We start from the raw sequence: 17880 nt of genomic DNA, 5'->3' as shown, positions 1-17880 counted from the left end.
ACCGAGACCACCCCCCCCCGGGCAGGGCGGGCGCCCCCCCGGCTGCGCCCCTTCTCCCGTCGGGTTTGCGGTGGGGCTGGAGCTCGGAGCCCGGGCTCCTCCCGCTGCCTGCGGGGCGGGGGGGGGGGGGGAGAAGCAGGGGCTGGAAGGGGGGTTGGGGGGGGGGGCCAGGGGCTCCTCCTCCTCCTCCTCCTCCTCCTCCTCCTCCTCCTCCTCCTCCTCCGCGGGCAGCCCGCCCGGGAGCGGCACCGGTTGCTGGGTGCCGGCGGAGCCGCGCCGCGCCGCGCCGTGCCGTGCCGTGCCGTGCCGTGCCGTGCCGCCCGCTCTATAAAGGGCGGCGGCTGCTCTCCGCTCCCTCACACCGGCCCCTGCCCGCCGCTGCCGGCGTTTGGGCCGAGGCCGGGCCCCCCGACAGCGATGGCCCGCGGCGGGGCGCCATGGGCGGTGGTCTCCCCCCCTGCCTCCCGCGGACCCTCCTCTTCCTCCTCCTCCTCCTCCTCCTCCTCCTCCTCCTCCTTCTCCTCCTCCTCCTGCCGCTCCTCCCGCACCCGCGGCGGCGGCTGCAAACTTGCTGCGGCGGGCTGCGTGTGAAGGCAGGGGCTGACGGGTGGGTTCCGCTGCCCTCGCAGCCCCCGCCGTCGGACTCGGCAACCCGGGGGACGAAGCGCTCGTCCGCGGGCATGCGGGCCGCCCGTCGAGCCGCCGTGCGGAGCGGCGGGCGGCGGGACCGAGCTTAAGGGGCGGCCGGGGCGGGAGCATCCCCCCATGCCCGCGGCTCGTCGCCGCCTTCCGCGGGGAAGCGGCGGGGCGATGAGCTGGAGGGGCTCCGAGCGGGTCCCCCTGGCCGCCGGGTCGCCCTGCTCCCTCGGCCGCGGGGAGTGAGGGCTCCGCGGAGCATCCCCAACCCCCCCCCCCCCCCCCCCTCCCTCCGCTCGGTGCTCCCGGGAAGGGCGGGCGGGAGGTGGTGCCGGTGCGGGGATGCCGCAGCCCTCCTCCGGCTCCGACGGGGTCCTCCTGGCGGGGTAGCGGGCGAGGAGCCCCGCCGAGCCCCTCGGCGAGCCGCGGCGGAGGGATGGAGCCGGCCGGCCCCTGCCAGGCGCCGCTGGTCCCCGCCAACGGGTCTTACCCCGGGCGCAACTGCAGCGCCGAGGAAGGGACCTACCAGGATGGCACCCCCCTCTCCTGGAAGATCGTGCTCGCCGTCGTCCTGGCTCTCGTCACCCTGGCCACGGTGCTCTCCAACGCCTTCGTCATCGCCACGGTCTACCAGACGAGGAAGCTCCACACGCCGGCCAACTATCTCATCGCCTCGCTGGCCGTCACCGACCTCCTGGTCTCCATCCTCGTCATGCCCATCAGCACCATGTACACTGTGACCGGCAAGTGGACGCTGGGCCAGATCGTCTGCGACATCTGGCTGTCCTCGGACATCACCTGTTGCACGGCGTCCATCCTGCACCTCTGTGTCATCGCCCTGGACCGCTACTGGGCGATCACCGACGCCGTCGAGTATTCCACGAAACGGACTCCCAAGCGGGCCGCGGGCATGATCGCCCTGGTGTGGGTCTTCTCCATCTGCATCTCCATGCCCCCCTTGTTTTGGCGGCAGGCGAAGGCCGAGGAGGTCTCGCACTGTGTGGTGAACACGGACCACGTCCTCTACACCGTGTACTCCACGGTGGGAGCCTTCTACTTCCCCACCCTGCTGCTGATAGCCCTCTACGGGAGGATCTACGTGGAAGCCAGGTCGCGGATTTTGAAGCAGACGCCAAAGAAAGCGGGCAAAAGACTGACGCGGGCTCAGTTGATCACAGACTCCCCGGGGTCGTCGTCCTCCGTCACGTCCATCAACTCCAAGGCCCCCGAGGGATCCAGCGAAACGGGCTCCCCCGTGTACATGAACCAGGTGAAGGTGAAGGTCTCGGACGCCCTGCTGGAGAAGAAGAAGCTCACGGCCGCTAGAGAGCGGAAAGCTACGAAGACTTTAGGGATTATTTTAGGAGCCTTCATCGTCTGTTGGCTGCCCTTTTTCATCATCAGCCTGGTGTTGCCTATTTGCAAGGACGCTTGCTGGTTCCACATGGCCATCTTTGACTTTTTCACGTGGCTGGGATATCTCAACTCCCTCATCAACCCCATCATCTATACGATGTCGAACGAAGACTTCAAACAAGCTTTCCACAAACTCATACGTTTCCGATGCACAAGCTGAAAATGTTGAATGCCGTGTGTTCTCCGGGGCTCCCCCCGTGCCCACCCGTGCCCGATGCCACAGGTAGGTGCGCTCCCCGCGCCCCCCCCCCCCGCGCTCCGTTCCCCACTCGGGGCGGGGAAGACCCGGGGAGGGGGAGGTGGGAGGGAGGGAGAGGATGGAGAACGGAGGGGAGCAGCTACGAGCCCACAAACGAGCTTTTCCATCCCGTCCCGGGGAGGACCGGCTGCTTTCTAGCCCACTCGGAGGTTTTTGGGTTTTTTTTGGGGGGGTGTGGGGGGCGGCCAAGGCTCCCACCGAGCCGAGCCGTGGGTCGGGCCAGCCCGGCGCTGGTGCTCAGCCCCTTGGCTGGTGCTCAGCCCCTTGGCAAAAGTGGCAACGGTGCTGCACGCTCTTGACATTTCCCGGTGGGTTTTTGTGTGTGTGTGTGTGCCTGTGGTCCCCCAGTCCCGTCCCCCGTCCCCCCCCCCCCCGCCCAGTTCGCAAGGAGTGACTCACGGCAATCTGCTTTTTTTTTTTTATTCCACCTTTTAAACCGATCTGCCGCCATTTCGTATGCAAATGCCTGTCTCTAGACCAATTAGTGCTAAACGGCACTTGGCTTTCCAACTCGGCTGCCGAACTCCCTGGGGAGAGGCGGGTAGAGCCCCCCCCCCCCCGCCGGCATCTGGGAACATCGCTTGGCAGCCGGGGATGCGACCCCCCCCCTTGGCAGAGAGTCGGAGGCAGCCCCGGTGCCAGCGTCGGGTTTGGGGTTTGGGGGGGGGGGTTGGGGGTTTTGGGGGGGTTTGGGGGGTTTAGAGGGTTTGGGGGTTTTGGGGGGGGGTGTTGGAGGTTTTGGGGGGTTTTGGAGGTTTTGGGTTTTTCGGGAGGGTTTTGGGTTTTTGGGGGGGTTGGGGGAGTTTGGGATTTTGGGGGGGTTTTTGGTTTTCTTGGAGGTTTTGGGTGGTTTTTTAAAGGAAGGAAGGTAGGACAGGTCCCCGATTAAGGCTGCCGGTAAAGTTTAGCCTACTTTCTGGCCTCCTTACGGCTCCGGCTGCTCCTGCTGGGAGCGGAGCCGGCTGGGAGCTGGCATCCTGCGAGGAAAAGCTGCCTTTTAGCCACCGCGAAAGGCTCGACACCTTTGTGTTTCTCTTGACACGCGGGGAAAGCTGTGCCTTTCTGCGCCTCTGCCAAAAGCGGCTGCCGGCTAATAGCGAAGCTCAGCGCCGCGTTCTGCAGAAGACATCCTTGCCTTTATTGTGATACTTTAATAATTCTGCCAATCTCTTGCTTTTTGTCCGCAGAATCAAGTTGCTATTGTAAAGACCCACTGCTTGAAACTTCCCCAAGCCCAGTTGCCAGACTCATGATGCTGCAAAAACGTCAATACATACTGCCACCAAACTGCTCAGCTCTGCATTTCAGTGTAATGACTCTGGCAGAGATGCTGTTCCAATAGTCACGCAGATCAGTTGCAAAAAAAGAGGGCAGCCTCGAATCAAGGTCTATAATTCATCCGGACTGAAGAAAAAGTTTGAGAGTAAACTCCATTTATTTTGCAGGCTTAACTTCTTTATTTGTTCTCCGGCCAGTTGTAGGGGTGTGCACAAGAGCACAGTTGTCTCTGTCTGTGTTGGTAGCATAGTTGTACTTCTGCACACCTGTAATTTCTTTCTTTCAGTGGAAAGAGTTGCTCCCTTCACTTAGGAGGCCAAGAGGAGAAAAAAAGCAGCGTTTAAAATAGGAGCATCGCAGTAAATTCTGTAAATGACTCCTTCAGCTGAACACGTGTGAGAAGTGACAGTGTGCAAAAGTTATGTTTGTATTTCAAAACAATAGCAAATGCAAATGCTGTAGAAACAAGAGTTGTAGACCTGTTCAACTGCACTGCATATCTATAGTCTGTCCTCATAGTTGCCTTTATAAAGTAAATGCTTCTTGCTTCTACTCCGTAACTCAAGAGCAGAAATCAAGAAGCCCAATGACCTTTTCCATAAACCAGCTGGGAATAGAAGTAGCAGTTTGATGTTGTAACCATGTTTTCCATTTTGTGTCAGTTGCACACCCTTACCGCATGAACCACTGCGAAATTTAGAATTCTCGAAGTAATTACATTATTTAGTGTATTTTGTAAAGAAGTGAAGCAGTTTGCTCTTTCAGAAGAGCTGTATCACCTGCAAAATAAATACCCATGAATCATGAATTAACTGATGTTAGTGAAATTACTCTCCTCCCTACTCGCCCCCTATTTTTTTTCTTTTTTCTTTTTTTTTTTTCCTGATCAGACCTTAAGACAGGTCTACGCATATTCAGCAGTCAAAGTTCGAGTTTCGGGATATGGTCCACCTGCTGTGATAGAACTGCATTGATTGTTCCTCCTATGTGTAAATGAAAATGAGTATAAACAATAAAACGCTTTACCGTGTTCTCAAGAGTGGTAGCGATTGTGTGACTGAAAGGAGCGTTTATTGGTTTACCTGGTTCCTCAGTATTGACTTTTTAGGTAATGCTGATTTGATGAGTCACTCAAGAAACCGGTTGATGAAGGCTGAAATTGCAAGCTTCGATCAGTGGTCAGATTTTTAACAGGCAGCTTTGCTTTCCTCCTAACCGGTACTGTTAGGTATAATTCTTACTGTTCTCGTATAATCCCAGATTAAATTTTTAGGTGTTTTTTTCTACAAATATTATTCTTACTCCACTAAAAGCAAACAAAACTTATTTTAGCACTTGGTGGGTACTATAATCAATGTTGTTGCAAAACTGTCTGTATGTATTCTAGATGGGGGCTGTTATAAAGACTGGAAAAATCTTACATGATTTATCTTCCTCTTATCCTTCAGAGAGTCATTCAAGGGTTTATTTACCTAATTGAATAGTAAAGAAAGGACCTGACCCTCTGTGCCTCTGAAACTCCCATTAACTGTAAAGAGGAAGATGTGGTCATGGGCAGGAAAGAAGGCTGCAAGATACAAATTAAAGTAGTGGAAAATAAACATTTTCAGTAATTTGAAGAAATCCAGAAGGCTTGCCTCAAAATTGCATCCCTCTCAAAACCAGAACTACTATCCTACGCTTCTAGAAATTACTCCCTTAAGTTATTAAAGACAAATGTGATTAGAGGAATTTTTCTAAAGCACTATCTTATTTGATTGAAGTGCTTGTATTCCTTTTAAATTTAATTTTTTTTTTTTTTTTTTTGCATACATGGGGTGAAAAAGCAAGGAAGATAGCATCAAACAATGCTTAACCTGTTCTCGCTTGCCATTTTCCAATCTTGTAGAATGAATTTTGTTTACCCCAAATTCTCAGTGAAATCACTAGGCTTCTCGTATGTCTAAAAAACTGGATGACGAGAGTGTAAAATGAGTATTTTCAGCATGTCTACAGAGAGTTGAGTCTTCTGTCAGTTTTATAGAGTTACGTGACTTGGAAAGCACGAGGTTCAGGAGTTGGACTTTCCCGGTCCTCGCGCTGCGGGAACGTACCTTCATCTTCAGCGCCCGGCAGCAAATACTCCCGGCTCCCAGTCGTGATGTGAGGATCTTGCCGAGAAGCTAATTCATCAAGAAGTTAACTTCCCAAGGTCATGCCGAGGCTCTGGACTTTCTGCACCAACAACCATTTCGGGTAACCACGCTCGCTGTTGGGAAGACTGTCGGTGTGAAAGCTGCGCTGAGCGACTCGGGGCCCGAGGAGAGGAAGGTAACCGGAGCCCTGCTGAGACAACCTGCTAGTTAAAAAGGCCTCGTGCTACCTGACCAGCATCGTCTAGTTCAGAAAACCATTCCTGCAGGGAGATAGGTAGAGTGAGGACACGCATCCGTTCGCAGTCAAAGAGAAGAAATGTAGGGCAGACATCACTCAGTGCCGGAAAATACAAATGTGTAAAACACGTTCTAAGATTCACGTAGCGTGTTTTAGGGCAGGAAGGGTGGCCCATGCGAGCTTCACTTCTTTGTGACTGGCAAAGCGTGTCCTGGTTGAACCTAGGTTGTAAAAGATGTGAGGGTTCAGGTGAAGTTTTGACTCTGGAGATGTCTGAGGATGTTGCCCTCCTGTCCCTCCACTCCCTTGCAGGGCCAGGTCACTGCGCTCTGCCTCTGGAAGGATGGAACACTGAAATTTCCAGTAGGAGAGGTTGTCCTTTCTGGCCCCCCCCCCCCCCCCCCCCATCTGTATCCTGCCTCTTGGTGTTCCTTTGTCACGGGAACCTCTTCATGACCCCGCAGGTAAACTCCAAAGGTGCTTAAGCCCGTGCTGTTTCAGTCTTTCGTTACAGAAGCAGCATGCCTTTTATCTATTTATTTGTTGCATCGGGTTCAAACATTGTCAGGTGACGTTGAGACAAATCTCTGCTGGGCACCGAGGTGATCACACATTTGCAAACTTCATGCTTCCCACGTTGCATGGTAAGGGATGTGTGCGTGATGGTGTTGCTGACGGCGAGCGCTGTGAGAGGTGTGACTGTTCAAGAGTAGCTGCAGTTGTGGGAGTAGCTGTTTGCAGCCCCATAGCTGCACTATTTTCCTAGTATTCCTCAATTTTTCTTAAAAGGCATTTCTCACTCTTCCAGTTAATAAAACACAGATGCAGGATATAGAAATTGAGAGGGCAAATCCCCTGCAATGAACCTTCATACAGCCGTGCAGCAGCCTACAGAGTTCTACCTCTTCTGCGTGCATAAGAAAAAGAAAGTGCTTGACAAACCCGCCGAGGTTCCGTGGGACAAAAGGGAATTCAGCTAATTCTCAAGCATTTGAGGAAGCTGGCCTGGCCTTCAGCCTCCAGCAGGGCCATGTAGAGCAGGGATGAGAGTTAATACTCCCATTTGGAGCAGCCGATTTCCACCCTCCTCTGCCCCTGCCTGCAAAAAGCCAATCTGCCTTCCATTGGCAGAGCCCTCCCATGGCTTTCTGGTTCACGGTTGCTGCCCCCATGCTCTCTTGGTCAGCAAGGACTGGGTATTGTCAGAAGTAAGCACTTCTACCTGAAAATCCAGATCAGTCTTAAGCTCTTCTTTCAGGGGACAAAGTGAAAAAAACAAGTAGTAGTAACACTGGAGAGGCAAATAAGGCTGAGCAGCATGGCTGAGGGCAATTCTGTATTCAAATGGTGAAATCCCATTCAAATTGAAATGCAGCAGAGATTGAAGAACAGGTTGTAGCAAAGAAAGAGGGCAAGGAGGTCGACCAAAATCTCCAAGCCTTGACCTGGGTGTAAGGAAAAACCCCAAGTTTAGTACTCCTGGGTCTCAGGACCCCAGCAGACAGGTGACCAAATAATTTCAGAGAGAAGAACCATACCCAGAGACATGTAGGAAAATTACAGGTGTGCCTTTATTCAATAAAGTAGATGCTAACTCCTTTTCCCGTGGTGGGAGCCTTTTTGTCTTTAGGGGAACCACAGACATTTGAGATCTATCCTTAAAAACCTGTCTACATCAGGACAGAAAGGTTTGTCATTCATATGAAGATGGTTTTTGCATTTTCCAACAATTAGTGCCTAAACCAAAACACAGACATGGTTTAAATGAACTCTCCTACAGCAGTGAGTCTTGCTGGTGATAATAATGAGCATGAAACATTTAAGCCCGGAATGATCATATAGAAAAGCAAGCAGAAAATGAAGCTTTTTAATCAATCACATATTAAGCTTGAAAGATGTAATATAACAGGCAACTCAGTAGGTGAGGTGAAAAGGAGATCCACAGGATATCAAATTTACAATATAGAGATCAAAATCTCTTACTGAGTCATTTTCAGGAGCTGGAGAAAGAAAATCTTTGCTGTTCTTCCCAGAGATCAAACTCCTTGCAGCCATCCTTATAAAGGAACAAGACTTTTTTATTGTCTTTATACAAATAATACTTTGAAGGCTACAAAACAGAGAGAGTTCATGGCTGCAGGGCTTTCACTGAGTAATCATATGTTCTGTCTTTTAGGCTGAATGGTTGTAGAAAAATAGGAAAGACAGGAACAGGGGATGATTATGTAAAATAACCCCCTTTTGGCATTTCTTTCCTTATATGGAACCAAGGCAAAAACTGGAATAACAGGAAAAAACGGGATCTGGAAAATTTAGGCATTAATGAGGTTACATTAGATTTCAGGAACATGTTTAGGGTAGAACAGGGCAAAAATAATAAATACATTTCCAGAATTCAGAGAAGTGGAAATTAAATTAGAAGTTTCCTTCCATCCCGATACCTCAGGGATACCACTATCCTAATATTAGTTTCATAATACCATTTCTAAAAAGCTTGATATTCCCAGATATGTTCAAATTACCATTTATTAATACATTCCTACCTGCTTTTATATTAAGGCACACACTTCCAAAGCTCATTCACTCTTTTTCCTGTAGATTTCAAATTCCAATTACTTTGTGCTCTCTTCTACATGTGCGCTGCGTTTAGAACATGAATCTCATTTGGACGCAGCCCCCTAAAATCCAGTCTTTGAAATGGTGCGAAACATTGTTTTGCAAAGGAATATTAGGATCAGTGCATTTAAGAGAATTAGTGCAAAAGTAAGCAAGGTTCCTGTTTGCTATCTACAGGAGAAGGCTGTCCTTCTCTGAACTCAGTTCCTAGAAGAATCTCCTGTAGATTTGAAAGACACAGATATGACATAAGCCGGACCGTAACCCAGCGCAGACCTAGAAAACAGCCAGGTTTGGGCGGCAGAAGGAAAGCATCGCTGTGAAGCTCGTGCCGATACTGGTCTCAGCAGCCCACAAGGCACAGACCAAAACTCTGCGTTTAGTTGAGTCCAGAAAGATTCAAAAGATCCGTCAGGGAGCGAAGGGCGAGGAAAACCTCAGGAATAGTGTCTAGGTAAGAGGTGGTGAAGGAACCCACCTTCACCGGGGGGTCCCATGGGGCTGGGTGGCCCTGGCTCCGGGCACCTCTGACACAGGAGCCACGTGGCCATGGATGCGGCTACTGGGAGGACTGGGTTAGGGCAGCTGACTCCAGTAGCCTGGCAGAGGTGAGGCTGCACAGCTCCATGCCCCAGGTCCAACCAGCAGTGAGGCTGAGCACGTATTCCCAGGTACGTGCATCCACACGTGCAACACACGTATATACACATTGCCAGCCACACAGATCAACGCAGACAGACACGCTCGGGGCTCACACCGACATGAACAGCCCCCGATGGCCTCACAGTGCGGCTAATCAGGACGGAGGTCCACTAGTAAGAATATTTTATATATATATATATATATATATGTACACACACATGTGGAAGGTGGGTCCCTCCAGCAGCTGGGCTCGGACCCTGGATCCCGGTGTCCACAGTTGTTTGCACCTGGATGTATGAACCCCCAGTGCTGTAGCCCCACTCCAGCCGCTGGTACAGACCACCAGGCACACACACGCACCCATTAAAGATGCCACAACATGATGCGCATCCCCCCACCCACCCACCTCCTGGCTCCCAGGGCACTTCACCCGCTCTCCAGCTACTCTGGCTTGATCTTTGCCCGTCATCACATACTCACTCATATGCTGGTTTCTCCAGGTTTTGCACCACAGACACGCAGCCCACTCCTGCCCATCATCCCACTGCAGTTAATAGCTCTTAGACTTCCAGCTGCACACATGCACACAAAATAGAGACCCTCACCCAGGAAAAGAGTTAGAAACAGAGTTTAGTGAAGACACAACAGGCTGCACTGATCAGGCACAGGGTATGGCCAGGCAACCATACCGACCAGCCTTTGTTTACACAGGGCCAGCCCCTTTTATCCCTTTATCACTCCATCATGTCATTTATTGCGACAGTTGTTCCTCCCCAAACGATCCGGAGCCCTCCCTTTCCCCACCTTTGGTTCTTCCACTAAGTATCCCACTGTAACTCTTGTGCTATCCCCAAATGCTCTTCCCTTGCACCTCATAACGCATCCCATAGCCCTACGTAGTAACCTCCCCCAGTCCGAAAGGTTCTCCTGTTGACTCATCGCAATGGGTTTCATGCCTGGACGCAGGGGCTGAGGGTCCCCTGGGACAACTCTGGGAAGGAGCCAGAGAAGCTGTGCTTTCCTCCGAGTCCTTCATTTGTGTCCCCCAGAACCACCCGCTGTCCCCCTGTGCTCTTCTGGGCTTATGGACATGGGCCCTTGATGGCCCTTGATGGGTCTGGGAGGAGGTGAGGAAGGGTATTATTCGGCTTCCCCCACCTGCCATTGTCGCTGTGCTCCTTTGTAGGGGTGCAGAGGAGCTTTTTAACACGTAACCTAACATTTTATCTCTTTCAGGAAAAAATGAGAAGGGAAATAGCTGGCAGTCACTGCTCCAGATGTCAGAAGACTAAATGTCTAATATGGGTTGGACTAATTGGAATGTCAGAAACTACCTACCAAAATACAGCAAGAGCACAAAAAAACCCTGTAGTGAAGTCTTCGTGCTGGATGAACGTATAGACACCATAGGCAAAGTGTGATTACTTAGATGGCCACTAAGCAATCTTCAACAGCTCACAAATGAGCATTTCAGAGCTATTCGCTGTTTCAGGACCTTGAAGGATAACAGTCTTTGTGTGTCAGGTCAGAGCTAGATCTTGCATATCCCAAGTTTAGATCTTGCATATCAGACAGCTACATCCAAAGTGCCTTTGTGCAAGCTTTCCACACTTTGATGAATTCCATGCTAATGGAAAAGATGATTGAAGGAGTCACCATGAGTCATCATGGTAAGTTAATCAGTCTCTTTCATTTATATACTTGTGCTTTGGCTAAAATTTTAGGAGGAGCTACCATTAGTTCCTTATGAGATTACCAATAAGGCGCTGAACAAGTATAGGTGCCTGGGCAATGTACTGACATACTTAAGTGTACTTCTGAGCAGTATATTCCATACAACTAAATCAAGAGACCAGTAACTCCCTTGTTTTCAAATAAGAGTACGAGGTGATCTCTAAAGTCTGTGATTTGGGGCCTCATAGGAACCTTGGGGAGAGGCACTGTCCTCCTCTTGGCCAACAGCCAAGTCCCACAGGTACGTTTGAGGCATACGCTATTCAAATTTTGCACTAGAGAGGCTGGAAAATCAGTGGACAAAGAAAGGTGAGTGATGCTGAGATGGGCAAAATAACATAACATGGAAAAAAAAATGCACAATGAAATCACAAAAAGACTTCTTTTAGACACCCTGGGGCCACTGTTCTGTGAAAACAACTGCAGTGGAAAGAGCAGATGAGATTGCATGTAGGAAACAAGGCAGAAGACAGCATTGTTTCACCTTGTAAATTCCTGTGTCCTGTATCCTGCATACTTCAAGACGTCAAACCTGCCTCAGAAATGATATAGTGGAACTAGAAAACATTCAGGAAAACAAAGAGCATCATCAGGGTGTGATTGAAGCCTCTTTTGGACACAAGCAATCCTGCACTCTAGCTACCAAGACAGCTGAGGTGGTGCTGAGGCGTCTGCTTTGTACCACGCAAGGACAACCCGACAGCAAGGCAAGGGAAAGCGGGCACATTCCGAGTACAACCGTTATTATAGGAAACAACCCATTTCTAAATGCAGTTCTGCTCAGTCGGATTCCACTGTGCCTGAAAATCCCCAGGAAGCATTTCTGATGCTTTTCTTGTCTCTAGTTGTACTGAGGAATGCTGATTCCCCAGCCCATCCTGCCCTGCTTCTGCATGAGGCAGAGAGGAATTAAGACCCTTGGCTATTCTGCCAGTTACCTGGCCACGACTCCTCTCTTAGGTATTAACTTGCAGCTAAAAATGGACGCTGAATGGTACAGTAACGATTGCGTTCAAAGGAAGCATCATCCTAGATCTTTCAGAGTGGCCATCCAACAAATGAGGGTTCTGGAGCTCGTAGGCTGCTTTGAAAATCCAGGGCCCAGTTCCTGGTGCTCTGGATTGTTAAGTGGGTCTCTACACGTACAGAAGCACTGAATATTTGAAAAAATAATCATCCTGCAGTTTCCCAGAACTGGGGACTCCAGGGTATTATAAGGAAAGAAGGCTCACACGTGCTTCTAAGTATTCTTCCCCATCTATGCACAATTAGAGGGCATTAGCTTTCATTTATGAAGGAGGGATTTTATCTCTTCTGTCTTTAATTAAATCACAGACCTTCTCACTAGTTCATAAATTGGCACTGCTATAACTCAGCTTCCACAGAAAGCAGTTGGAAGTCAACACCCCGTAGGATACTCTTGCCCAGCTAGTCTTTCAAACTGCAGTATTTATTTCAATTAAATAAGAGTTAGTAGTACTGGGAGTTTTACATTTTGCTATAGGAACAGTGAATTGATTTCTGCCTGAATGACAGGTTTCAGTCACACTTCAGTTACAGTACACAAAAATATTCTGAGAGTTTTGTCAGCACATATAATTGAGTTCCTTTAATCAGGCTTAGGGTAAGATCCTAAAGGGATTCCACCAGGCTTTTTCGAAGCTGCATGGTTACTAGTTCATCTAATAGAAGGAGGTTCTTCACATTCTTTCGACTTCCTTTACATACGGGGTTTTTGCTTGAGTAATATATGTGGATTAAATCCTTGAACTGGCTAGAGACAATACTCCTGCTTCAAGGATAACAACTCAGACCCATCGTTAAAAAGACAGGAGAAAGAACGATGCAGTGTTTCCCATTGCGTTTAACGAAGCAGTTGTTTCTAAGCAGAGGAGCAACACTGGGGTTTGTATAGATGCAGATTAGTTTTATAAGAAAAAAGTGGATTTTTTTAATGCTTTTAAAGTAATCCTAAGTGTTCTCTTCAGTTGTTTGAAAAGTTGACGTTTTCAAACCCAGGCTTCGTGCCCTTCCCTTTCCAAAATATCTTATGTATTCCTAAAAATGTTACTTATGAAACTGAAAATTATGAGAAAGGAATATCAAAAAGGAGCATTGATACTGGCAAGGAAAATGATATCTTCTCTAAAAGATTGCCTGAATGTGGCAGTAGCTCTTTATCTGAGGGACCTGCAGTTATCAACGCAAGTACTTCTAAGTCCCAAGGAAAACTTTCAGGGATAAAAGGCTCATTTTGCTCAAGACATCACATTCTCTGATCCACTAGATTAGTAAAGAAGCACAGTTTTTCAGTGCTGTTGCGGAGTTCATGTTGGCAAGCATTGATTTCCTTTAATATCTGAGATTACGGCAATTTTCCTTTCATGTAATGCATAAAAGGCTGCTGGAGGTAGTGGAGGGGATACCACTCCCTTTGACTGAGGGAGCGTGTGCTCCATTAGTGACCAAGCAGCACTATTTGGCAAGGATTTTAGACCCCTGACTGCCAGTAGACAGTTGTGTGAGAGCTGTAAATCAGCCAGCTCTCTGACCAGAAACCTGTGGCCTTTCAGGAGTAAAACCCAGTCACACACGTCTATCGGCTGCCCTTGGGCTATACGTTACACACCGCGGAGGGGATGACGTGACGGCTCGGCCAGCCGCCTCGCTTTTTTGCTGGAGTTCAGGATCTGGTCCACAGAGCCGGGCAGCCCCACGCGAGGCTGGGAAGGTCCTATGAAACGCTGGTGGGGGCAGGAGTGGGACTGAGGGGGGGCTGTTCTCCGTCCCCCTGCCATGGTAGCCCATCTTGGGGTAGCAGGGGTGCTGGGGGAGAGGTACGACCAGCTCCCGTTTCCTGAGAGAGAGGCACAGGGATTTGGGAGAAGACTTGGCGAGCAGCCCAGGAATAAGGAAGGTAGAAAAAAAATGCTTTTTCCTTCATTTAGTCAGCATCTGGCAGGGGCAGGGCAGGGTGCCTGTCTGAAGGACAGCAGATGTTTAGTCCCAGCCATGTGTTTGAGTGTCTGGACACTTACTTCAGGATGATTTGGTCAAAAGAAAGAATAGATAAATACATTTTCATTGCTTGACCTCTGCGAGCAGCTTAACAGCTCGTTTTCCCATCCTCACCGCATGCAAGAAGCTGTTTCAGGAATTTCATTTTTCCTTGAAATGCTGAAATTCAGTGTGAGGCAATCTCTCAGCGTAACTGCCGAGACCTCCTGCCCCAGGGAAAAGAATTTTTGTTCCGCTCCCCATGTTTCACCACTCTTGACCTTCGCGAGGAGACCAGAGGCTTCGCCAGCCCCAGTGGTTGCCCAAGCTGTATTTTGCCGTGCTCCTGCCCTGCACCAAGTCCACGTCACCCACCCCAGCACCCGTCTCGTGGGCACTGGCCCATACTTTGGATGCCCCGGGGCCACGTAGCAGTGGGCTGCCCAAGAGGGACCAGCAAGTGGATGTGGGAGGAGAAGAAAGACTGGGAAGGTTTTGACCTGCTAAGTGTCCCTGAGTAACTCTGTGCCTTCAATCCCCTCTGTTAAGGAAGACAACGATGCCAGTCATCTTCCTCTGGGGAAATAAGCGTTATTATCATCTTATCATTTCCAGAACATGTTTGTGTCAGTCCTAGGAGAGCTGATATCCAGGGGAGTAGGAATTCATCAGAGTACTCACATGATACGGTCCTTAGTGTTTCAGAAACAAAAATGATGACAGTTGCAGCCTCCCACCCCATCCACAGTTGCAGAAAACGTGATATAGGATGACAGAGAGGATTTTTAATCCTTTTGGCTTTCAGATGATGTTGTTTTCCGGCCTGTTGCAGGCCAGACCTAAAGGTTCAGAACCCACAGTGCTCTTTTCAGTTCCTGTCACATCCCTCTTCTGTGTACCTCCAAGTGAATTCTCTGCCGTGAGCTGCCTTTTTCCATGTTTCAGGATACAGACCAAAATGTTGCTGAGAACAGCTGGTGATTTACCTGCAGTCTGATAGAGAAACAGCAAAATACAGGTGATACCAGAACCCAAACGTGTGCAGAAATCCAGATCTACTGCACAAAGCGATGGAACGTTCTGGCCTGCTTCATTACCAGGCAGAGCGTTCCACTAGTCCTCTAGCTTGTAACTCCATAGCACTGCCACTGATCTTCAGGCGTGAGTGCCACATGCTGTCTCAGGACTCCTGGGGTCTGCGCGTGCTCTCCTTTACCTTGCTGTATGCTACAGAGCTTTCTAAACTATGTTTTCTCTGTTATCAGCTCTCAAATCATCCCCAAAGTGCCCCAAAATGCTGATTTTGAGGAATGTCAAAGCTGGAGGGATAAAATGTGTTGCTGTTAGAGTTACCTTTAAAACCCTTTAAGTCAAGTTAAAGTAAACAGAACTATTTTTATACATATGTCAACATTAGACAACAGAGTTTAAGAAGCTACAAAAATGCATGTGTTTCTGCATGTGCAAGGAAATAGCTCCACACTTACTGCTCACCCGGATTAGCTTTAACGCTCTTCCTTACCCTGCACGTTTCAGCCAGGAGACTCACAACCATCCTTGCTGAGGGCTGGGATCCACTTGCCTTTTGTCAAACTCCAGAATTGGCAGGTCCTACTTCTTTGTATTCCAGACATGGCTCTGGACTTTGCAGTCAGGTCTAACTCTGGAGTTAGACGAGTGCCTGGCATTCCCAGCAGTTTCTTCGTTCCCAACTCAGCCAGGACAGAGTCCTGACTCCCTTGTTAGTTCCTGACAAAACTGTTATCTGTTCCCTCTAGCTTTGGAAATGCTACTCTCCTTTGGGTGTTGAGCTGCTGTAGTTCTTTCTTTGCTTGGTCTAGATAGTCAGTAACAACAGTTCACTGGGATTTCGGTGGTTGACTAAACTGCTAGCGAATCGTGAATCCACTGAGAGTACTCCTATTCAATACAGTAGTCTAGAGAAGGAAGCCTTTTCATGCATTGATCCTTATTTTTCATATATATACATTAAGCATTATACTGTACACAGCAATACAAATACAACTTGATATGGTAGAAGAAGATCCATGCAACCACAAGCACGCAGCTGGATCTGCATTACTCAAAGTGTTACCTATTCATTCAGAATACGACTAATAGATCTAAAAAGAAATGGTACCTACGATATTTCCTGTATTCCTTGTTTTAGATATGTGTTTCAAGTTGTTGTTAAACAGGCAGGCTGAATGTGCTAATTGAGAGATACTGTGGCAATCTTCATCACGGAAGCTTTGGGAGGAGAGGTGGGGAGAGAGTAAAGTAATTCCTTGTTCCTCAGTGTTGGGTGGCATACTCACAAGCAAAGAGGAGGAAAGCTTTCTTCCAGAGATGAGACATTCTGCTTTGCGATGAGTCAGAAAGGGGTTCTCGGCCTTTGTCCTGTGCTCTTCCATGCCCAAGTGGGTGTGAGTGTGGGGAAGGAAGGCCCGTGGAAGACGCAAGAGCCGTCATGACAAAATCATCCCATCTTAACTCAATAGCGGCAAATAAGTTTCCAAATAAATCTAAGAGAAAATGAGGTACGGCATAGCTGCTGTTGAATTCAGTCAGGGAGAACATGTATTGTTAAGTGTAATCTTAATGATGCCATTGTCATTTTATCTTTGTAACCTTATTCCATGACTGAAAACCTATGTTTCTCAAGTAACTTTCTTTTAATCTGTAATCTTGTCTAGCAATAAATCTGGCTAGTCATCTGACATATAGCAAAGTATTCCGTACCCCAGGTTGTTACAAATCTTAAAACTGTGGCACTGGACACCTTGAAAAATTGCTGAGTTATCCAGTACATTACACTTCCCTTATCTAAAGAGCCGTAGGATAAATCTCCATAGATGTTCCATGGCAGTTTATCACGAGATTAAGGAGAGGAAGAAATGTCTTCTCGGGACCAGTGATGACTAGTGAAATTCTCTGACCAGCAGTAAAAAGCTGGGAGTATGACTGGTGGGCTCCTTAATGGCTTTTAAGTGAGACCAGACGTGACAGTAACCTGTAACTTTGGGGTAATGGTGCCTTTAGGGTTAACTGTGCACCCTCTCTCATCTTTGCGGAATACTGTAAGAGTCATAATGCCACCTTTGATCTCTATATGTCTTCTTTCTCTTCAACACTTTATTTATTATGACTGCAAAATCTTTTGATGTGTCCAGTCCTCTTCTGTACATTATCACAGAGATTAGCCCAGCTGGGGACCAAATTTCAAGTGGAGATTTTAAGGGCCACAATAGCATAAGGTCAAAGGTCCATCCATTGAAACACTGTTGATCTGGTGTGCCAGTTTTTGCAGTCAGTAGTGACGACGGAGTGCTATGCCAGAATCATACTTAGCTCCCCCTGACTGCACAACCTGCATGGCCTCGTAGCTGTTGTCAGCTGGGTGCACAGTGTGCGTTCTTGGGAAGAGCCAAACTCATGAATCCGGAGTCACAGAAAGAAGCCAAAAGGGCTTTCCCTTCTCATTGATAGAAGAGCGGCGTTAGTAACAATCTGTGCAGAGTATGAGGGTTGAAAGAAATAAAAAAGAAAATATTTTCTATCTTTTGGTAAAGAAAAAAGAATAAATGACAGTTTAAAGAACTATTCAGGGTGTTATCTGAAAATAATTACTTGGACAACAACATATTGCAGCCAGACTACAGACACACACCAAAACCAAAAGAGGAAATATTTTATCAGTGAGTAAAGTATCTTGTTTTGTAATTCATTGATAGCACTCAGACTTCGCTAGCTGCTACACCCCCCTCAAAAACTATGATAGAAGATCTATCTAATATAAAAATACAGAAATATAAAAAATCTATAGTGACGAATTCATGTTCTAGAAGTGCATGATACAGACAGGAAAGGGTGACAACTTTTGCCTGAATGTACCTCTGGCCATGAATCAGACTCTGAGTAGGTGCAAG

General features: G+C 48.6%; 1 protein-coding gene across 1 annotated transcript; it reads left to right on the top strand.

The window, feature by feature from the left end:
* Nucleotides 1–950: 950 nt before the first annotated feature.
* On the top strand, nt 951–4626 carry HTR1B (5-hydroxytryptamine receptor 1B). The gene is made up of 2 exons (XM_049818124.1): nt 951–2275; nt 3499–4626. Exon 1 carries the CDS (start codon nt 1073–1075, stop codon nt 2210–2212), a length of 1140 nt encoding a protein of 379 aa, XP_049674081.1. The 5' UTR covers nt 951–1072; the 3' UTR covers nt 2213–2275; nt 3499–4626.
* Nucleotides 4627–17880: the final 13254 nt, after the last annotated feature.

This window comes from Accipiter gentilis, chromosome 15 (assembly GCF_929443795.1).
Source record: "Accipiter gentilis chromosome 15, bAccGen1.1, whole genome shotgun sequence".
NCBI lineage: Eukaryota > Metazoa > Chordata > Aves > Accipitriformes > Accipitridae > Astur > Astur gentilis.
This window is presented reverse-complemented; position numbering and strand designations above follow the sequence as displayed.

Excerpts from the sequence above, each read along its gene's own strand:
- HTR1B (XM_049818124.1), top strand. The coding sequence starts at position 1,073 with ATGGAGCCGGCCGGCCCCTGCCAGGCGCCGCTGGTCCCCGCCAACGGG.